This window comes from Astatotilapia calliptera, chromosome 11, assembly GCF_964374335.1.
Source record: "Astatotilapia calliptera chromosome 11, fAstCal68.1, whole genome shotgun sequence".
NCBI lineage: Eukaryota > Metazoa > Chordata > Actinopteri > Cichliformes > Cichlidae > Astatotilapia > Astatotilapia calliptera.
The window spans coordinates 9,580,767-9,604,649 of record NC_137432.1 but is presented as its reverse complement, the minus strand read 5'-3'; the positions used below and the strand labels follow the sequence as shown (position 1 = coordinate 9,604,649).

At 40.4% G+C, this 23,883-nt stretch overlaps 2 protein-coding genes across 2 annotated transcripts; one reads left to right on the top strand and one right to left on the bottom strand.

Moving 5' to 3' along the window:
* The first annotated feature begins 2,803 nt into the window (after positions 1–2,803).
* Positions 2,804–7,937, top strand: oprd1b (opioid receptor, delta 1b). The gene is made up of 3 exons (XM_026185893.2): positions 2,804–3,391; positions 4,697–5,052; positions 5,231–7,937. Exons 1-3 carry the CDS (start codon positions 3,180–3,182, stop codon positions 5,758–5,760), a joined length of 1,098 nt encoding a protein of 365 aa, XP_026041678.1. The 5' UTR covers positions 2,804–3,179; the 3' UTR covers positions 5,761–7,937.
* A 7,741-nt stretch (positions 7,938–15,678) lies between these two features.
* On the bottom strand, positions 15,679–23,611 carry rcc1 (regulator of chromosome condensation 1). The gene is made up of 10 exons (XM_026185826.2): positions 23,479–23,611; positions 22,169–22,265; positions 21,662–21,849; positions 21,370–21,549; positions 20,902–20,998; positions 20,679–20,801; positions 20,399–20,539; positions 20,175–20,294; positions 19,933–20,085; positions 15,679–16,446 (listed from the first exon to the last, which is right to left on the bottom strand). Exons 2-10 carry the CDS (start codon positions 22,245–22,247, stop codon positions 16,271–16,273), a joined length of 1,257 nt encoding a protein of 418 aa, XP_026041611.1. The 5' UTR covers positions 22,248–22,265; positions 23,479–23,611; the 3' UTR covers positions 15,679–16,270.
* Between the last annotated feature and the right edge of the window lie 272 nt (positions 23,612–23,883).

The following is a 23,883-nucleotide window of genomic DNA, read 5'->3' as shown; positions in this document are numbered from 1 at the left end:
TGTGGGCTGAATTTAATGAAATGTTTGAAGGAAAATGTCTGTGTGACAGTAACTGTGACCTCTCCACCTACGCGCCTCCTTCCTATCAGCTTACGCTCACTTTTGAGGCACTTTTATATCAGCACATGACACTTTAGCACGGTACTCTGTTGAGAATGACAAAGCTGTAGTGCTTTCAAACTTGTTTATACGAGCCATTTAGTCATAAAGGTTGGGCATGAAAATAAAGATTGTGCAGAATTACTCATTTTTAATATACAGCACAAAAATACCACAAGATAACTATCCCACAATGCAATTCTCTTCATTGACGTTAAAATAGTCATTACAGCCACCAAGAAAAGGAGGAGGCCTAGTTATGGTGCAGGTGCCACTGGCAGTGCAGAACCAAGCCAACGAGATGGTTGACCCTCCCTGAGCCTGGAACTGCCAGAGGTGTCTTCCTGTTAAAAGGGAGTTTTTCCTTCCCACTGTTGCCAAGTGGTTGCTCATAGGGGTTTGTCTGATTGTTGGTGTTTTCTCTGCATGATTGTGGGGTCTTTACCTTATAATAATAAGCACCTTGAGGCAACTGTTGTTGTGAATTGGTTCCATGTAAATTGAACTGAATTGGAATGCAGTAGTGTGAGTCTTAGCATATATCAGCATATATCTGTGACAGCATTTTGTGTTAATATTTCCCAGTTAGCATCTTTCTGCTTCTGCTCAATTATACTTTGGATGCAAATATTTTACTTTCTGTTTGTTTAAAACCTTAAGTTACTTTTCATATTTTAATATATTAGTCTAATAATCATTTTTCCACATTATTATAGATAAAGTTGCACCACATAATAAAGATTATTCAAATGATCTGTAACAGCAACATATATTTTAAAAATCCCAGAAAAGCACCTGTTCGATACTCTCAGCTTACATTTTCCAGGGTTTGAGAACTGAATGTTTTTTAGCCTTATGTTGCAGGAATTGGTTCAAGTTTCATGGGAAGGAATGAAAATAGTGAGGAAGCCTTAGTGTGACTCTTGTGTCAGAAGCCTAACTTTGGTCCCAGCAGTTTTTGTTTTTGCCACCTGCACCACTAAATTGAATTGTGCAGCTGTGTTAGACAGAGCATGTCAGTTTTAAAGAGTACAAAAAAGACAATGGGAAATCTCACAGAGATTTTAAAGGAAAAGAACAGCAAGTTAGAAAATGATGGAAAAGTAAAGGATCACTAAAAGTCAGAATCAACAGACATTTGACTGAACATCAGAAATGTTAACCTGGCTGCTCTCAAGGAACAGTCCTCCTCACCAGACTTCATAGCACTCAAACACTGAACAACTGGCAGATCAGTCCAGTACAAAACACAAGCTTGTGAAATCTAAAAATGCTCTTTTCTTAGGGAGACACAAATAGTCTATTTCAAAGACACTGCAAAGGTGTTACCTGCTATGGCTTACCAGAGATTATGGCTCTTCCATTAACTGGAGGTGATGGTTTGATCATTGCCTGTCTGTATGGCAGAGTTTCCATGGGCAAGATACTGAAAACCTAACATGTTCTCCAGCATGTCCATTAGTAGGACAAATGCTGTATGTATAGCACAAACACACTGTGTGAATGTTCCTAGTAAGTAAGCACTAAATAAATGCAGTCCATTTACCATTTAAATGCTGCCCGTTCACTGCTTTGTGCTGCGCTGATGGCCGTTCCTTAAAGGTCAGTCTGCAGAGTGCATCGATTATTGCAATTTTAATACAGCCACAGGAGAATCTGTATCTGTGCATGTTCAAAAAAAACCCCACATGTTAGAGAAAGACTCAAATGCATGACACACTCAATTTCAGGAGCCATAAAGCATTACATGCTGCAGCCTGTTTGTAATGGTTTTTGATGTCCAGGTTAATGGAAAGGCAGCTACAGATAAATGAATGCTTTCATTAAAATTGGAAAAAGATGTCTGCTTGGCACTCTCAGAAAAAGAGTAATGAAGGACCTATGATCTGCTGCCAGCTGTACATGTTAGGCTGTAAAGCTTCAGTAAATCTAATGTTAGTAAACAAATTAAATGTTCTAATAAGTAAAAACACAACAGTGATACAGTGATATCCAGGGACAAGAAAAGCTTCATCACATTTATATTACTAAAAAATGGCCCCCACTTATTAAATATTCACCCAGAGTAAATACACAGTTCTCAAATGGAGGCGCATATGTATTTGTAGGCTTGTGTCAGTGTGTTTGCTCATATAGCTGTGATCAGTACTGTGAGGGTCATAAGCCGGTAATTTGGGACATTAGGGTTTTACAACTTAGACTCTTTAAACATTTGCAACCCATCGCTAAACAGTTATTGACTGATCTGCCATAACTAGGATGGATGACAGGAACAGCAGGAAAACCACAGGTTTACAGAGCGTGTTTGGCGAGATCTATTTAGGCAAAATTACTAAATTAGGGTGCAAAGGTCACTGATAGGATTCATGAGTGAAATGATAAACTGGTTTAACCATTAAAAAACAGTTAACATAATTGAGTTGTTAATAAAGCTGGTGATCTGGTGTCGTTTTTAACATCGGCTGACTTCCTCGTTTTACCCTAATACATCATTAATGTGTAAAGTTCTTAAAGTGTTTCACTTGGCAGCGTGTTTTTTCTTTCAAAAATATCAAAATCAATAAAAAGTTATCAAAGTATCACTTAAGATCTGCAGACTTCCATGGGGTTTTCACAACGACCTCCCAAAGGCGGTTCCAAATCACATGACTTCATTTGTAATTCCCTAACATCCACGCACTTGCTGCTATGCAGTAATGCTATCAAAAGCAAGCTAAATGTTTCCCTGGTGCTGTCAGGTGGTAACGTGATGGTGACCGCCCGGTGAGAAGAGTCAGGCTGTAGAACATGTTATGGCATCTTGGTTATGACTGGCAATCGTCTGATGATGAAGCATTTTTAATTCACGCGTTCTGAAAAAAAGTCTCTTTAGGCAAGGTAAGAACTTGTCAGGGAAACGGTCTGCTTGTTCTTTGTGCGCCAGTGCGCAGAGACGCACGCGCCACTCACACGCGGGCGGGCGAGACGCAGAGGCACAGCTCTCACATCCTCCGAGCGCCCGATGACTTAATTTGTCGCACAGTTTTCGTGCGCTCGTACTTCTCGAATTATTGCGCTCTGTTCGCACCTGGATCCCCGCAATGGAGTTTTCCACTCTTCTCCCGGACTATTTCTACTCGGTCTCAGTAACTCCTTTCAATGTTACGCGCTCTGAGGATCTGCTTTCCATTCCTGGCAACGAGACCAACAAGGACAGAAGACTTGTCATCCACGTTTGCATCACGGCTCTCTACTCTCTCGTCTGCGTGGTGGGACTGGTGGGAAACGTGCTTGTAATGTACGGGGTGGTCAGGTAAGAAGGACACGCTATTCAGATAACGATAACCCAAAGGGAATGTGTTGAAAGGAAGACAAAATAATTTACTTGCTCGACACGTTTTAAAAGGTGAAAAGCGACACACTCATGCACATATGACAGAAACCCCAATATGGATAGGATAAATATGTTTTCATGTGATCAGGGTTTATTTTAAATGACCATAAAGTACTCTGTATGTTACGTATTAAAATATAGCAGAACAATTTCACATATTTCTATTCGAGGGAAATCCATTTTCACTCTCGTACTTTATTTGTGATGGTCCCCTTTGTAACTGCCCACAGTGCCAGTTGCGCCTGAGAGCCGCTCTCCATCACATCCACCCACCCACCCACCCACCCACACACACACACACACACACACACACACACACACACACACACACACACACACACACACCTCCCACATGTAAGAAGAGGATGGAGCGTAATCTACAGTTTAGCCCTGAAATTATTTAATTGCACCAATTATTCCTGTAAGAGAGTGGGGTTGTAAATTGAGATGATAAACCAAAGCTCAACCTTAAAAAGCGATACTGTGTCGATATGATGTATTCTCGATTTTGGGGATTTCTTTTTTAATTTTTGAAAAAGAAATGAAGAAAACTTTAAATATATCACTCACACTCCCAGGCAAAGCAGTTACGCACATGATGAGATCAGTGCTGTAATACATAGATGTCTTAATACCTGGGAATAAGATGTGTCTCCCACAATCCTTTCAGAGTCTGATATTTTACAGCAAAACACTTCAGAAACATAATTTAGTCAAATGTGACCCACAGAGTGTCATGTTGTGGGCTGATGTGGAGCAATCCATATTAAAAGAGCCAGGCAAATGTTAAGCTGGCACTCAGAAAAAAAACACACACACACACAAAATAATTTTAATCTAAAATCAAGTAGGAGTTTGGAGGGCTTTGAGCTATAATCAATTCATTACATGGAAATGTGTTTTAATGGAGGCTCCAGAGAAGCTGACGAGCTGCTGTGCATTTAGTGTAGCGCTCTAATGACATTATGCACCTAAAAAAATCTTATTTATTTAGAGGAAATAGCAGATTATTGGTTTTATGGTTAAATGAATTAAATAAAACTTTGTAACTTTTAAAATTTTAATGGAAGTCGTGAGTCAGCCACACGAGACATCCTCTTTGTGTTATAGCAACAGCCAGACCTTGGGAAGAAATCCAGTCTCCTCCAGCTGACAATTGTTCCCATCCGCTGTGTGTCACAATCTGTTTAAAGTGTGCTCTGCACTTTTCTTCCCACCAAACAGGTACACGAAGATGAAGACAGCCACAAACATTTACATCTTCAACTTGGCTCTGGCCGACGCTCTCGCCACCAGCACCCTTCCTTTCCAGAGCGCCAAGTACCTGATGAGCACGTGGCCGTTTGGGGAGCTCCTGTGTAAAGTGGTGATAGCCATTGACTACTACAACATGTTCACCAGCATCTTCACGCTCACCATGATGAGCGTGGATCGCTACATCGCTGTGTGTCATCCGGTCAAGGCCCTGGACTTCCGCACGCCCGCCAAAGCCAAGCTTATCAACGTCGCCATCTGGATCCTCTCCTCTGCTATCGGAGTCCCCGTGATGATCATGGCTGTTACCAAGGTGACAGAAGAAGGTGAGGGAATTTTCATTGCTGCTGTTAAAAAAAAAAAGAGGCGCTGGAAAATACTATTGCTCTGTGAAAACATACTGGCTGTTTAAAAGGAAAAATAAAACAGACTTTTGAGTTGTGTTATTAATTTCAGTTAGCCTCTCCTTCTTTTATTAAACTTGCAATTGTTTTACCTCCTCAGGAGTCACTTTGTGCTCTCTTGGATTTCCTGAACCGGAAAGGTACTGGGACACGGTGACAAAAATCTGTGTATTCATTTTTGCCTTCGTGGTGCCCGTCCTGGTCATCACCGTTTGCTATGGGCTGATGATCCTGCGTCTTAAGAGTGTCCGTCTGCTTTCTGGCTCCAAAGAGAAGGACAAGAACCTGCGGCGGATCACCCGGATGGTCCTGGTTGTCGTGGCGGTTTTCATAATCTGCTGGACTCCCATTCACATCTTCGTCATTGTCAAGACCGCTGTGAAAATTGACCGCAAGAATCTCCTGACCATGGCCTGCTGGCATATTTGCATAGCTCTGGGCTACACCAACAGCAGTCTGAACCCTGTGCTGTATGCCTTGATGGATGAGAACTTCAAAAGGTGCTTCAGGGATTTCTGCCTGCCCTATCGCTCCCGCCCGGAGCAGAGCAGCTTCTCCAGAGTCCGCAACAGCACGCGGGAGCCCGCGTCCGTTTGTGCCCCTGCGCCGACAGCGAAGCCGCCCGCCTGACTAGGTATGGATCAGCTGGGTGGGAGAGCAGTGCATGATGACCTCCAGACTGAAGTCACGCAGTTCTCCACCACAGGAGTCTGAATTTAAACATGCAGGCTTCTGAGCTGCTGTTTAAATGAATGATTGATTGTTTTTGAAACTTTTATGTGTCACAAGGTTTTGGGGTGGGGGGTTCTTTCAGGACAATCACAAACATCCCCGTGTGTCCCTGTGTATGATAATATGTATTTAAAAATGCATATAAATTACTGCAGTGTGTAAAAAAATACACACCAATAATGCACCTATCTCAACAGTACATGCGCACTGGGAAGCCGACAAGCTGACTTTTAGCTTTAACTGTGTTTGTGGGATTTCACATATTAGGTAAACAATGGGAGTCATTGCACCATATGTGCTCAGTCCATAAATTAGCAGGATATCAAGAAGGACGTTGATCCTAAGCATACAGACATTGCCAGCAAGGTGTATTTTTATGGCCAAGCGGTGGCGATTGTGTGATTGGCTGAGTCAGTCAGCTGACCACAATCAAAAAGATCATATGTTTTCCTTACTGAAAACCAGACTGACTGATGATGCCAGTCGTTGCTGGCAGAGCAAACACTGCTGTCTCCTCACATGTGTGGAGCACAGACTTTCACTGATTTACAGACAAATATCAGACCCGGGGACTTTATTGATTGCCGCTTGTTATTCATCTAACACTAAAATTGTGGGATCGTTTCATAAAAGGGCTACCAATCTGTTAATCTTACACACAAAGGTTGATTTGATAAAGCTCTTTCAAAGCTGGTGACCGTTTTAGCCAATGTGCACTCTGCCACTTTAGCTGGCCATGTCATCAGAGTGAGGTAGAGGTTCCTTTTTGTTTGGCATTTTTGTTGGAAGTCTAAAAAGTGTCTCAACAACTGTTCAGAATGTGCACTAGTTTTCTAACATCTTATTTTTTCATTTACAAATGTTTATTCTTGCAATTTAACAATTAGAAATTGCATGTTTATTCTCTTTCGTTAGCTCTGTTAGCTAGTAAAACCTCCACTATCTTATTGCTGTTGAGCTGAGTGATAATTCTCCGTGGGCTGGTCACTAAAAGCAGATTCTTTCATGTCAACACGTTTAAAAACTCACTAATATCATGCATGTAAGGTTGAGGCTTTATTTGCTTTCTGTCGGTGATATTTGAACTAGCAGATGTTTCACATAAGGAAAGATGCCGGTTAAAGAGATATCAAAAAACATGAAAATACTGCCTTCGTGAATAAGCAGCGATGACTGTTTGGCTGACTCTATGTTTCCGCTCCTGTAGTAGTTAGGCAATAACCAAAAAGCTGTTCAGCTGGCAGATGGGTGACAAGCTGAAGGGGACAATGGAAATGCAGTGGAAATGCTGTTTCAAGTCAGCGATAGATCACTAAATAGCCTCAAATTGACCTGGAGGAAAATCTGAATTAGATCAAATGCATTAGTGGGCAGGAAGAATCTTCTTAAACATATTAAACCTAATGGACAATTTTCCAGTGATGATTGCTGGACATTTACACAAGAGAGAGAATTCAAATTGATGCCTCTCGTTTTGATAGTGCAGCAATGTAGTGTTGCTTTGGCAGTATTGTGTATATACACGAGTACGAACTGTGTCAGATCTGTACATAATATCACGGTGTAATGATATTTTTCAGTATTTTGATTGTGATTTATTTTATTTCAGTGTGCTGTTTAGCTGTCGTACCATCGAGTCAAATCTGATATAACTATATACACATAGTTAAAATGTGAGGAGAAGTATTCCAGATCTTGAAAGGAAATAGGTCTCTGTCTCCTGTCTGGACAATCTCTAACTGGGTTTTTTTATAGGCACAGTAAAAATGTCCTGCAGTGTGGATGATAGTATTTTCAGCTGAATGAAAGTAAGTAATGCCTTTTTCAACTTGTGTTTCTGTGTTTTTGCATACAGATGTTTGACTGTCTGTGCTTGATCTTTAAAATCTGTTTATATTCTGCAGTATCTAAAGTACTTTAATGTGCATATGTAATAACTGCTTTTGTTTTTGAAAAACAAAAAAAAGCCCCACTGTCATACAGACTAGTATAAGTTGTATCTTGGACTTTTATTTTGAAATATTGTTGATTATCATCACTGTTTCAATAAAACATCCACCTGTATGTGATCATTATTACAGATCCTGTTAAAAATTACTGACACTGTGGAAGTTTCACATGTGATCTCTTGGTTGGATTGAGTGTAATGAGCAGGCAATGCAGATGGGACATAGTGTCATCTGGTTGCCTGAGCGTAGGGCGTTGGGGTAGGCACAACACATTTAAAGTCCATCTTTAAATTAAGCACAATTTGAAATAAGTGTGGAGTAATCCTGTGATCTTTGTATGAATGGAAGGCTGAGGCTGGTAATCCCCTATACAGCACTGTGCAAAAGTCTCGAGACACCACTCACTTCTTTATATTTTGCTAGGAAAATGGGAAATTTATTGGGAAAATTGTATGGGATATGTATTGAAACACACGTGAACATTTGCGGTTATTTGTTCTGTTCTGTGAAAATTAATAGCCAGCTCTTGTTCCCACTGATGCAAATTACGATTTCATGCAGTGAAGTCATAACAACAACTGGTTAAAACTGGTTTGTTGTCTGGATTTTGATATTTATCTACCTTTTTATATTTATTTAGGTTAACAGTCTAATCATATTCTGATTATTAAAAATAATCTGCTTTTCTTGTCACATAATAAAAAGGCATACAATTCTGTATTCGCACAAGTTATACACTTCAAATGTAAATGAAGCTGTAATAGACTGATTACAAATCATTTAGCTGCACCTGATTATATAATGACTGTCGCTTTTGTATGTCTGTATATCTCCTCCTAGACAAGTGGACCAATTTTGATGAAACTTTGCTCAAAGACTACTAACTTCTGCATTTTATAGAAATTCCACAATCAAATTTATTTGTACATTTGACAGCTCAATCCTGCACCAAATGAAACTGAACGCCAGCATTCACTCATGCTCTGGAATATCAGATAAGAACAGTGTGTCAGTTCAAACACATTTCTGAAAGACTTTGTTCATGTGGGATATTTATTTGATAGCTATATCAACAAGCCTTTCCACAGCCTACCTTTCAGCTGGTTTGAATGCTGTCCTTTTGCAGGGGCAGCATATGAAGCGTGGTTTGTTCACAGTGGTAACACCTGGTGTGCAGTGGGAAATGGACTGGTTCTTATATAGTTTTTATTCTGCACTATACTGACGCATTCACCAACTTATACAAGCACTTTTATATAGTTTATATGGTTTTAGTTTCATGTACTTTTAAAAACTAAACATTTCACTTACAGGCTACCACGGCTAACGCTGCAATGCATTCTGGGTAGCTAGTTCAAATGGGTTGCACTCAGAATCCTGAATTGAAGAATTCAGAAGAAACTTCTACCATCAGTTTTGCTCAACTTCAAAGCCACAGCACTGATGACAGATCCACAATGTGTGAATTCATGTCCAGTGCTCTTACATTCAGTCAGCTGGCTACAGCGGCCGTCTACACCTTCAAATTACATTCTGGTTTCTACAAGTCCTGCTTACAAACCAGAGTTTATGTTCCTAACTTGTATTTCTTTTCAGAGACCTTTGCATTCTTAAGCTCTTAACCGCTGCTCCATCTCAAAGCAGCCTTTCCATTACGTCCCATGACGTAATGTGTCATTCGGTTATGTCGCAGAGACTTTCATTTCAATGGAAATGCTAGATGCTTGGTCAGCACACCAAGAAATATTTCTGGAAGAGAAAAGAGGTAATGAAACACACATGGGTACTGAAGACACCAGTTCAGTATTCAGTATCTACAGGCACTTTGATCAAACACAGTAAAACAATCACAGACAAATGCATAGAAGATTTACCCAAACACCACCTACAGCCACACACAGAATCCAAAGTGGAAGACACACTGGCATTTTTAAGCCTGCTCGAGTGGATGCTGTGTTTGGATTCTGTAAAAAGAATCACACCTGTTGAAGGTCTGGGACATCGTTTTATTACGATGAAACATCTTCCCAAGGACCCTGCAGTAGATTGCTATGTGGAGTCATCCCACATGAGCATGAAAGTGTGCCCACTCCTCAGTCCAGAAAATGAAATCGAAAACTTTGTTACCTCAAGTGAAATCATAAAAAACAGAAAACAAAGCAGTCTAGACTGTCATCCACTTCTGACAACCGTGCGATTGCAGCTGAAATCCAAAGAAACCGACAAAATAGAGCAGCTGCACGCAACAGGATCAGCCCGCATTTAGAAGGCTTGCATAGCATGCAGAAGATGACATGTCTTGGGGTAAAAAGGTCAAACCAGTCTCTGCAGATAAATCAGATCAGCAGAGGCTGGGTGTCAAACCTGGGATAACCCCCCCAAAAATCTGGTAGAATCCAATGATTCTAGCATGGAAAGTACAAGTACCTGTACAAGTACAGACAGGGGAGAAGGAACAGTCAATAGAGATCCTGCTAAACGTTGGATTTCATTACGGAAAGGGGTCAAAAACTTTTTCTTAAGGCTAGTTGGCTTTTCTTCAAAAATTGAAGAAACTTAAATTCTTTACCATCAACCCTCCCCAACCGGTCATGGCAGATGGCCTGGTTCTGTCACAGGTTTCTTCCTGTTAAAAGGGAGTTTTTTCCTGTCCACTGTTGCCAAAGTGCTTGCTCACAGGGGATCATCAGATTGTTGGGGTTTCTTTCTTATATTGTGGGGTCTTTACTCTACAGTATAAAACGCCTTGAAGCAACTGTTTTTTGTTAATTTTTTAAAATGTAAAAAATAAAATGTAATCAAGTCTTACTTTCAAGGTGTTTTTTGTTTTGTCACTGGTGTCACTGTCTCTGGGTCTGCCACTTTTTGATAAGTGTTAGCCTGATCTCCTTCAAACTTGAATTGATCAGGACCCTAGTAGCTCCAGAGTTGAATTTGAGGTGACTGGAAATACAGTATACGAAGCAAATACTGAGTTTGAAAGTCGAAATTTGACAAGATTTATTCTTCAACACACCCTGAACGTCATTTCTTTAAGCAGTCTTCAGGAATAGTTCTCCAGGCTTCTTGAAGGACACTCAGAGCTCTTCTTGGGATGTTTGCTGCCTTTTGCTCTGATCTCTGTTAAGGGCGTCTTACACTGCTTCACTAATACTGAGGTCGAGGCTTCGGGGAGGCACATCCATGATTTGATGGTGGTCCATTGTGCGTTTTTCTATCCAGGTATATTTTTTTACTGCAGTGAGTTTGGGATCACTGTCATGCTGAAAATGTAAGCGTCTAGATGATATTGCAGGATGTATCAAGTCCAGATCTGATTAAACTTTTCTGCGTTCATAATTCCATCAATCTTGACAAAATCTGTCTCTCTGTCTCGTTTCAATTTGGCAGAGTTTTTTTGGGGAAAAAAATACTATTTTATAGCTGTCGAACTGTGTTTTATTCTGCATTTTTAAATAGATTTAACTAAAGAAATGGGAACAAATGATCTGTTTTTGTGACATGTGGCTAGTAACACAGAGGCTAATGATGCTATTTAGAATTTGTTCTGTTATCTCTGTCATGTGTAGACACAACGCTGGTTCATCCCTTGCCTTTCTATGTTTCAGTGATTCATAGGTCAGTGTTAAATCTTGTTAAGTAAACAAACAAAAACAAAAATCACTCTTCTGCAAATAAGTGAAAGACGAACTATTGTTCAGGAGCGCTTAAAAAAAAGAAGCAAAACATAAAGAAACAAGTGTTGGTTCAAGACTTTTGCACAATACTGTATTATGCTATTGTTAACAAATCCCATGAGAAGACCTAAATCAACATGCTAGTTTAACTCCCCACAACTTAATGTCTTCTGCTGCGCCTCTTTGGCTCTATAGCAAATCAAAATTAAAGAAATAACGTGTCCTTGTGATTGATAATGTGCTAATGTTGTGCTGGCTCTAGCGATGTGTTTTTAATTATATTTTATTTTTTAATTTTATTTACTCGACTAACTGGTACTCATCTTGAAGAATACAAGGACAGGACGAATTGCGCCGCAGTGCATTCAAAACAATTAAGACTCTCGCTGAGCAACTGCCTGAGAAGAAAACACTACAGACACATTTAACACTTAAGTGACACATGCTTGCAGCGAACGTCAGCTAGGCTTCGGGAAGATGAGGCGAACACAACAACATCTTGGCCATATATATTTATTTATTGTGGCTGATGGATTGTGTGTTCAAATGTTCATTTTTTTAAAGACTGATAAGATTCTCTGCCCAGAATGACTGATGATGTCTTAGAAAACAGAAACCTATAGATGGCATCAGGCTCTCTGCTGAAAGTTGAAATATGTCACTCAAACGCCTGGAGTGAGAAATGTTCAGTCTTGATGTCTCAGACGGTCCTGTGTATTACATCACAGTGCTAACAAAGAGAGACCAGACACATCTGTGATTGGGGGAGTGAAGGAGAGCAGAGCTTGCTGAAGATTTCTTTGAAACCTCACTAGAAGCGTGCTCCTTCTGACAGTCACATGGCTCTGCCTGCACGTTCGCTATTTAAAAGACAAAGCATTAAAAAAATATAAAGAATTTAGTTAAAAACATTTGTCTGGCTTCTGACGTGACTGCATGCTCACCCCTCAAGCACCCAGATTTACAGCACTGCCACAACTGTGACATTTGCTTAATTTTTTCATTGTTTCACATTTTCTATAAAACAAGTACAGTCAAACACTGAGATGCTGTGGTCTAGCTGCAGAGTGACACACGCTTAATGAAGTGCTTTGGTGTTTTAACCCTCGCTCACGGCGGCTCATATGCTCAACAGAATGGAGAACAGAGAAAATCTCACTGAAGCATTCACAACAGCGCTGCATTGTGTGTGTCCCTGCTCATATCGCTTTGCTGGGAGCAAAAGCTCAGATTTGTTGTTTGGCTTAATAAAAGACAATCATCTTGTTTGGGAAACTGGGATAAATACACAACTTGAGCTCTATTATATCGCGATGATGCAGTCATGTAAATCTTTCAGTATAAAAAACATAACAGACATCTCTGCATGGCTGACAGCGTGTTTTCACTTTACAATCTCATCTAGGCTGACAATGCAGAACTGGGCAGAATATGAGCCATCTCTCTCTCTCTTTCTTTTTTTTAAAGAAACTGTTAAATGTCTCGGTTTAAACATCAGATAGTTTTTGTGTGGTATAGTGAATAAAATCTGGATTTATGGGATTTCCAAATCAATGCATTATGTTTTTATTTACATTTTACACAGTGGTTTGTATATAAGTCATTGAGTCAGGGACCTATCCTACATAGGAGGCCTGGCTGGATGGTGTAGGTACTAGAATGAAGAGGATACAGTCGTGAAACTTTACAAGCAACCAGTTCAGGTCAGAATAACAGTTTAAAGATGTGGTTTGAGCCTTAATTACTCAATTCCGTCACGAGACTGTCTCAGTTTCCCTCTTCCCTGCTGTCAGTTAGCTGCTGTCCATGAAGGTGACTTAAACCCAGTGCTAAACACAGTCCATAAGACAGATACATCACATTTTGTTGAAGTGATGCGTTGCATACAATTGTGCTTTGCTAGTGTTTAATGTGTTGTGTTATCCTATCGGGACAAGACGTCTTTTAAAAAAAGCATTATTTTCAAAAGATGTTGCGTTCTTTTAAGCCTCTGCACGGCTCTTGATTCACTGCTGTGGGCCTCAGGAGATCCCCTCATACCAGCGGATGAGCAGTTCAACCTATCAAGGCAGTCACTAATAACTCCTAGCATGGATCACAGAGGACGGAAGACCAGCAGCTTAACAGCAAGAGAGTCATTTATTCACTAATAAGATCTGATTTCGGTTCGCCAGCGCACATGCTCTCAGGCATGTTTTCTCCAAGTGAGACTCTCCTCCTATTAAAGCCTGACACCAAACAACATCCTAACATGAACCATGTGCCTGCTTAAAGACAATATCTGCACCTACTGAATGTAGTCTCTTTCCACTTGCTAAATGCAAGTCATTAAGCAGTGCATCTTTAAAGTGCTTTAAGTTGAATAAAAACACACATCAGTGTGAAGTGTGCCGTTTGGTCGATATCAGTGTTTCTGAGGCTGCTCCTTCTCCTCTCTACATTTAACCTGCCTAAACACACATTCAGATGCATATTATCCAAACTGTGTTAATTCTATATGAGGCAGAAATTCGATATAAAGACAGATTGATTTGGACAACTGCTTCCTGCTGCACGCATTTAACAGATTCTTACCAGCAAATGAAAGAAACTCGGAGAAAAGCCTCTCCAAAGAATTCAAGTCATCAGCCCACTTTGGATTTTCATGATTAGGTCACACTTGAGAAATAGCACTCAAGACTTTATGAAATAGCATGTTAATTAAAAAAAGCAGCAGGGTAACTCAAGAGCTGCTACATCCCAGATTGATGCAGAGCTACATGATGCTAAATTTGTGATGTTTTCATCTTTTTTTTTTCACGTGATGCTGCTCATGAAGAGTCTGTCAGAGGTGTGTAGTCTAAAGCCCTGCAGAGAGTGGTACCCAAATATGAGCTTATGAGAGACGTATGTAGATCTCCGAGTGACTGTGCACGTGTGCAGGTGTGTGAGAGTAGCTGTTCTCCTCTTTTATTTGTGAAATGAAGAGGATCAGAGCCAAAAGTGAAAGGAACTAATGGCAGGATGTCACTGCCGACTTCCTGTATGAATGTGAGTCTTTGTGCTGAGAAGCTTTTGGACTATAATAAGATGAATGCTTCAGTATGTGGAAAGCTGATAAAAGCATCAATCCTTGACATCTCCTGGCAACCTTTCCAAACTCTGCAGATTCAATCTCTAACATTTAGCCCACTGATGCCCTGAAGGTGCATCAAAGGAACACTATATTTATTACAGAATCAAGGATCTTTATGTGATCTACACTGGAGGTTCTTTAACAAGTAAAATAAATAAATAATTAATGGTTATTTAATTAGAAATAACATTACACACAGAATAAATGTTTCAGGTCTTACATTGGATTAACGAAATAAGGAAACATTAGTGATATTGATGCAGAACTGCAATGCTTTGTTCACCCACAGGGACTTTATTAGCTACACGTGTCCAACGTCTCCTTAATGCAAATATCTAATCAGCCAATTACTTGGCAGCAACAAGGGGAAGATGACCTCAAGTTGAAACCAAACATTAGAATGAGGGAGAAAAGTGATTTAAGTGACTTCCCGCACAAATATAAGCTTTACAGAGAATGGTCTGAAAAACAAAAACAAAAAATCTATCCTATGAGCGGCAGTTCTCGGGGAAAAAATACCTTGATGAAGTCAGAGGAGAAAGGCCAGACTGCTACAAGGTGATAGAAAGGCAACAGTAACTCGTAGCGACATGAAAACATAGATCCATCCTGCCTTGTATCATCAATTCAGGCTGCTGGTGGTGTTGTAATGGTGTGGGGAACATTTTATATCGCGTATCCATCTGCTGAAGACTGCTTGAGTTCACTGTACTTGAATGGCCTCCACAGTCACCAGATCTCAATCCAGTAAAGCAACATTGGGATGCATTGGAAACGCAGATTCTCATCATGAATGTACAATTTATAAATCTGCAGTAACTGTGTGATGCTGTCATGTCAACATGGACTAAAATCTCTTAGCAATGTTTCCAGCATTGTGTTGCACGAGTATTCAACAATAAACAGCTCAGTGAGTGGGCCTCTATTTGCCTTTTCTGTAGCACAAATACACACACGCACACAGACAAATGTTCTTTTTACAGTTAAAGAAAAGCAGCAAGGGTTTACTATCAAAAAGCTGTAACCAGGATCTTATTAATACACAGTAAATGAAATGAAGTAAATGTGTCTTGTATTTTCCTTAAAAAAGAAATCAGCTTTATTTTTCAGACAGGAAATGCAACAAAATACAGGATACAGTATGATGTGTTACCAAATGTCCAAACAGTTACAACAAATTTGTGTGCACTGGGTAGAACGAACAGTAGTCGCACATGTTAAACTCACCAGGCGTACAGGTCCTGTCTGACAAAGATCTAATCTACTTATTGCTTTAATGAAAACATTAAAAAGACTATTTTATGTCCTTAAACATCCTGCACTGCCATTTCGTTTATGTACATGCACAGTCATAAACATCACATATAACATCTTAGAGTCATACAAATGACCAGATGAAAAGACTTTAAAGGACTGTCAAAAACTAGCTTTAAAAAAAATAGTCTTTCATTTGTCATGATCTACCAAAAACATCACAACATTCCCCAATGCCAAGGGCACAGGAGCTTCCATAAAAGAGGACAAACCTCACCTCTCCCCTCTATCACGCACGTCTCACACTCCCTCGGCTCAGCATAGGAAGTCACATTCATCAACACCCTTCCCCTGATTTAGGCACCCTGGCCCCACCTTGAAGCGCCCCCTTCACTCTCTGTCAGTGCAGGACATCAGCTCTCCTGCTTGTCTTTGACCAAAAGGACGGTGTGCTGCCCTCCACTGGAGGCCATCAGTACTTCACGGTTCTCCAGCTGTTTGCCTGTCATCTTCACAGGACTCCACTCATCATCTTCCTCTCCAGTGCCAAGCTGCAGGTTGGTGCCCATGCCCCAGGCATACACAGATCCTGGAGTAGGAAAAAGTGACAGTAAGGAGAGCGAGCAACCTTTTATTCTCTAAGGGTGTCGACTGTGTGAAAACCCAGGAGTGAAAGTTTAGTACTTGTTGCACTGTGAGTGATGGCTCTGATAAGAATCCTGCTTCACAATTTTGTGTCAGACAGTCAGTCACACATTTACTGAAGACTTTTTTCCATATCTAAAAACTTTCTAACCATTAAAGAATAAGTTTGGACACATTATTGAATGTTTTTTCATTATTTTATATAGATACAAACTGAAGACATCAAATATATGAGGCAATATATATAGAATTATTTTGCAAAGAAAAAATTGATAAATTATTCTAAATATGTTTTATATTTCAGATTCCTCAAAGTAGCCACTTTTTGCTTTGTTAACAGTGTTGTAAACTCTTGGCCTTCTCTTAATGAGCTTCATGATGTAGTCACCTGAAATGGTTTTTACTTCACAGTTGTGCCTTGTCAGGGTTCATTTCTGAAATTTCTTGCTTTCTTAACAGAGTTGGGACCATCAGTTGTGTTGTGCAGAAGTCAGGTTGGTACACAGCTGACAGCCCTATTTGGCAACTGTTAGAATTCATGTTATGGCAAGAACCAATCAGCTAAATAAAGAGAAACGACAGTCCATCATTACTTTAAGAACTAAAGGTCAGTCAGTCCAGAAAACTGCAAAAACTCTAAATGTGTCCCCAAAGTCCAGTCGCAAAAACCATCAAGAACTATAACAAAACTGGTTCATATAAGGTCCGCCCCAGGAAAGGAAGACCAAGAGTCACCTCTGCTGCTGAGGATAAATTCATCCGAGTCACCAGCCTCAGAAACCGCAAGTTAACAGCACTTCAGATTAGAGCCCAGATAAATGCCACACAGAGTTCCAGTAGCAGACACATCTCTACATCAACTGTTCAGAGGAGACGAATCAGGCCTTTGTGGTCAAATAGCTGCTAAGAAACCACGACTAAGCAAAAAACATCAAGAAACACAAGGAATGGACATTAGACCAGTGGAAATCTGTGCTTTGGGTCTGATGAGTCCAAATTGAGATCTTTGCTTCCACCCGCTGTGTCTTTGTGTGATGTAGAAAAGGTGAACGGATGGTGTCTACATGTAGGGTTCCCAACGATGGTGTGATGGTTTGGGGGTGCTTTGCTGGTGACACTGTTTGGAATTTATTCAAAACTGAACCAGCATGGCTACCACAGCACCCTGCAGCCACATGCCATCCCATCCAGTTTGCGATTAGTTGGACCCAAATTATTCTTCAACAGGACAATGACCGAAAACACACCTCCAGGCTGTGTAAGGGTTATTTGACCAAGAAGGAGAGTGATGGAGTGCTGCATCAGATGGCCTGGCCTCCACAGTCACCTGACCTAAACCCAACCAAGATGGTTTGGGATGAGATGGATGGCAGGGTGAAGGCAAAAGTGCCAACAAGCGCTCAGCATCTCTATGAACTGCTTCAATACTGTTGAAGGAGACTGTTCAAGGTGACTACCTCATGAAGCTCATAGAGAGAACGCCAAGAGTGTCCAAAGCAGTAATCAAAGCAAAGGGTGGCTATTTTAAAGAATCTCAAATATAAAACATGTTGAGTTACTTCACACTTTTTTGTTTCCTACATAATTCCATGTGTGTTCATTCATAGTTTTCATGCCTTCAGTGAGAATCTTCAATATAAATAGTCATGAAAATAAAGAAAAACCATTAAATAAGAAGGTGTGTGCAGATGTGACTGGTAGTGTAAGTTACAACTGGTAGTTAACGTACAGTAATAGCTTCAAGTAGAGCTGGGCGATAGAACGATAACGATATGTATCGCGATATAACTTTTACTCGATAGAGAAATTAAGCTATCGCGATAGACCTCGCCGCTCTTGTCCTCTTAAAAAAAAAAAAAAAAAGGTCAGCCAATCCAAATTAAGCAGCGCAGAGCCGAACCAATCACAGCCGCAGCGTCACGTCGCGTGACTTGTTACGTGCAGCACAAGTGCCAAGCCGCACGTGTGTTTGTTTGGGAAACAGCCAGCGGGTAATGGAGGAAATGAGTGTGCCGACTAGAAAAATCAACCGAGCGTGACCGAAGAGAAAACAGATGATGGTTCCAATGCCGGAGAGATTGTCGAACGGAAGAGCCATAGAAGTTTCGTAGTGTGAAGGTATTTCGGCTATTTCAAGTCTGACAAAAAACAGAGTAGCGTGCACTGTAAATTGTGCCGAAAGCAAGTCTGGAAATACAATGAACTGGTGCATGTGTCACACTGTGCGCCACGTTATTGTTTCGGTGAAATGAATTTCTACAATACTGTTACTGTTAATTCTACTCTCTGCAGTGTTTAAATGCTTACATATACACACAGTTACTGTCCCTCCACACATACGACTCGGTTCTGCTTCTATGCCCCAGCTTTGTTTACTTTTTCCCACCGAGGCTTCTAGACTTCTGATTGGCCAACATTTCTGCACGGTTAGGAATCTAGCGCCACCTGCTGCTTTGGCATGTTCATAGCAGCGTTTTCCTTCATTTCTGCCTTTATGTGTGGACGGGATTAGTTTTTAAAACGAAAACGGAAAATCTCCGTTTTCAAAAATACCCGTGTACGTGTGGACGTAGCCTCAGTCTCTGACTGGAAGCGCTAATTCGTCATTCGGCTTTTGTCAGACTAAAGTAACTGTTAAAACTGTTTGAAAAGCTAAGCTATACAACAAGGAGAGATTGAGAATTTCCTTTTAGTTCTCAGTTTATTTGATATTGACAAAAGTTAGTCAGTTTTGTCTGTTCTTCTGTAAAACAAACTAAGATTTATTTTTAGAATTAATATTTTGTTTCTAAGTGGAATTGACAATTTAGTCTGATTCGTTTGTTCTATTTTGAAACTTAAACGCTTTAGCGGCTGCCTTTTGTGTAGTTTGCAATATTTGCCTTTATCTATCTGAAAAAGTCTCATGTTCCTTAAGTACATCTACCCTGTTGAACTTATTATGGGAAATAAATATTTAAATAAAAACAAGCTGCTGATTATTTCACATTTTACTTGTGAGCAACGGCACATTTAAATCTTACAAATATAGTTATTTGGCTTATATCGTGATAGATATCGTTATCGCCTGAAATGAAAAAAACATATCGTGATATGAAAAAATCTCATATCGCCCAGCTCTAGCTTCAAGTATCCCTACAAAACAAGGTTAACTGTGATCTCCTGCTAATAAACCTCACATTACTTTCTCTTCATGCCTAAAGTTGGATTAAACTTGCTGCCATCTCACTGTCACCAGCAGCAATGTCTAAACAAACAGGAAATGAGGGGTCATGTGTTTGTAAGATAAATTTAAAGCTAGGACGATTTAGGGCAAAGCATAGTGTCTCATTGCACTTCAATGCTTCAGAAGAAAATAATAACAAAAAAAAGGGGCTGCAAACAGACTCAGTTGTTTTACTCTTCCCATCCTGATTGCCTTGGTTCTCACCTTCTCTGGTAACTGCATAGCTGACAGACGCCCCGCACGACACTCCTTTAGCCAGCTCTATCCCCATCACAGGTGTGGGCTCGCTCTTCTCTTCAGCCCCTTCTCCCAGACCAAGACGACCATACTCTGCTCTTCCCAGGCTATATACCTGCCCTGAAAGACAAGAGTCCAACACTCCAGCTGACTTGAGTGCTAACAGATGATGCGTAACATCTGCCTGCAATTACACACAGCCAGCTTACCTTCAGCATCAAGGCAAAGTGTGTGATGCTGTCCTCCAGAGAAGTCTACCCAGGCAGTGGTCGAGTTCTTGAAACATGTAAGCTTTACAGGGACAAAACACATCTTGGTGCTTTTGGTGCCTAAAAAGATTCATTTGAAATGATACAGTCACTGTCGCAGTCACAAATAGTACATGGCAGTAGAGTTTACAAAGGATAACGCAGGAGTGACGAGTCACACTGACCCAGCTGGTGATAGTTTGAGAGGCCAAATCCATACACATGGCCCTCTTTTGACACAGCAAAGGTGACGTACGCTCCACAGAAGGCGTCAACGAAGTGAACTTTCCCTTTCACTTTTACCATCTGTGGAACCAGCAGCCGCTCTGAGATCACAAAAATAAACAGGAGTGATGTATAGAACATTAAAGACAGTATAAAAAAGAAACATTTATGTAATCAGATATTAACATAAATCTACAGTTTTTGATCCACCAAAAAACAGAAAAGGTGTGTGCTACGTACCAAGGCCTTTCCTGCCTCCTCTGTTTGAAAAGTGTTCAGGCACTCTTCCCAGCTGCCCCTGCTCAGCTGAGCCAGACGTGTATAGATTTCCTTCCAGCGTCACCATTACCACGTGATCATTACCTAGTAAAGAAATCAGTTACACAAATATCCCAGTTAGAAACTCATTTATAGTGCACACATAGTAACATAAAGCACTAAACAAAAACCTTTTCTTTTTTACCTGAAACTATTTTAACAACGTGTTCTGTTAAAGGGACTTTAACTGGTAGAGCACACGTTTTCATCGGCTCCAGAAGACCAATAACTCCATTATTATCCTAAGAAAACAGGGTAATATGCAGACAACATGTTAGACAGTCAAAACATTAAATAAATTTCAAAGTCTTTTCCCTACATTGTGTAGAATTACAAGAAGATTATGATTTTATTCATTAAAATTAAATGCTTTCTGATTCCACTGCATACATACTACAATATACTAAAATAGTTTTTATACATTCATTTTACAGCGTTAATAAATGTTTAGGAACAACATTTAGGGTTTGGATAATAATATAGTGCTGAAGGAAAAATGATTTGAAACCTTTGAACAAAAACAATTACATAGAAAGTAATGGAAGGGTGATAAAAATAGTTGCTGAGACAGCACACAGGACCAGACTCCCTAACTAGCAGGGATAGCACTAACCCTGAAAGAGCCCCAGATGTACACCGATCCATCCTCTGTGAGTGCGGCTGTGTGGCTGTCCCCTGCCGATACCTGGACCACCTTCTCATTCAGCGTCACCTTTCCCGGGATCATCTCAGACCCCTCCTCTGATGTGTCCCGACCAAGAGCCCCTTCGTCATTACAGCCAAACGTGTAAATCTAAACAAAGAAAACAGTTTACATGAGAAACTAAGAAGCTCTTTGTTAAACGCTACAAACAGGTTGCCATTACATTTTTTTGAAGTGAGAAATAAGACAGATGTTTGCTTACATTTCCAGTTTCGCCGAGGCACACGGTGTGCATGCCTCCAGCTGTCACCTGAACAATTTTCTCTGGCAGGGACAGAAGTGCTGGCTTCTTCCTTTCAATGACATCTTCCCCTAAACCCAACTGTCCAACATCACCTTGGCCCAAAACAAGAACCTGCCCCGCCTCTTTGAAATGACTCCTGTGTGAAACTGAAACACATATACAACCAGTTTCATAGTGAGCACTGAATTTTATTGGTTTGATGGAAAACACATGGAAAATGATGAAATTAGTAAAAAGTTAGTAAAAACACTGACAATGCAGTGTGATACACTTGGGAGTCAAAAGCCTTCCTCTCACATATGTCCATAATACTTGCTTAACAGAAATATCTTACTTCAGCAAACTCAAATACAAGTGGTGTACATGTTTAAATGCAATGCCACTTTTTAGCTGGACTATCAGTTGTTCAAACTGAATCTGGTTACACCTTTATAAACTCCTGTTTTGAAAAGGGAAGTGACTTACCTTTCACCTTTTTGGAGTCTTTATCATCTTCCACAATAGCAGCAGACTTTCTCTTGGTGGTTGTCTTTTTGGCAGGCATGATAGCAACACTTTTGGACTTTAAGAAAATATAAGGTTGTGTGTAAATTGGGTAAGTTTCTTAACTAAATGGATAATGTGAGTTAAACAGTACAACAAAGTAATTTAAAGTACGCTAGAATTCTTACACCACACAAAATAAAAGAAACAAAAAGGCTAAACAGATAGTTATTAGATACCACAAATGTCTCAAATTTACAAGGCAAGGCAAGGCAGATAATTAAGTACATGAACAGCCGACATTTAACCTAAAAGTCATTTGCATGTCTACCCTGGGGATGAGTAAAGTATACATCCATCTCTCTATATTACTTACCGATACTCATAATGAGTATTTTAATTGCAGACAGAAAAGCAACGTGGACCACAATAACAAAACACTAGTGTAACCTGGAGAAAACCAGGCTACACTAGTATGATCTCTCTAAATACAAAAGCGTTTATAGACCACAATCACCCTCAAACCAGAGTCCAGACCACAGTGGTCCTGACTCTTAGACAGCACTACAGACTAGCCAGCAGACCAACATAATACACAAAAAGCCTTTTGTTGTTGTTCTAAGACTGCCCAGCAGTTCTTAGGGTTCAACAGCTGTCGGAGCCTAACTTCAATGGTTCTTTCACCCCACAAACAGCTGCGCTTCAGTCACCCCTGCTTCTCATGCTGATAAGAGACCACTGCCCACAAAAATAAGGACACGTGGTACAGTTTGAAATGAGAGTCAGTTTTAGCTTTTGGTCCCCACTATAGATCGTACGACAGACGCTGGGATTTCATAAGGAAGTGCTTGGATAGTGCTATCATCTCCTTTACAGCGCTGGACAGTTTAAATTAAGCTGCGTGATCTAACGCTGGCAGTGCCCATGTGTCCCTTGCTAACATTCAGTTAACTTGGCTGCTGAACGAGTTGTATGTGGTTTAAAACATTGACTGTAAATGATCGTGTCACAACGAGCAACGAACACAGCGAGAAAGCAAGATAGTAAATATAAGTTGTTACAGCTTAACCAAAGTTAGTTGGCCGGCATTGAAAGTAAAGCTTTTCAGCCAAATGCCGGCTAACTGTTTGCTAGCCAATGCTAGCTGGCTAGCTAGGGTGTTAGCGTGACATTGAATGAATGAAACCGAGAAACATAATTTAACAATGTAACTGCGTGCGATTCAGTGGTGCAGTATTTCTCGATACTTGTTTAATCCATCTGTAAAGTGTAGGAGGTGATAATTAACTGACCTGTGAAATGTTGAAGAGTGCAGTTTGAAGTGAACGTGCACAGCCTGGTTCCCGGTCTCGAGACGTGCTACGTTACGTTCTGTGGAACCTTTGGAACGCCCGCCTCATTAAAGAGACAGTAACACTCAGAGCCACAGGAAGATGGACACAGACAGATGTTTACATGTATATATGTCTATCTATCTATGATAAAGTGCATCCGGCGAAGCCATGTATCTGCATAAATTAAGTAATACTTGGTGCTGGAGGAAGTACTCCTATCATCTTTCTCAGAACTGGGACAGGTAGCTCTGGTGAATGAATCGGGCTACAGATCAGTTATAAATGTAAAAGTACTAACGTCTGGTGGAACACTCAGTTTTTATTATAACCAAAGATATGAGAGTATTTTCTACTCCTACTTCT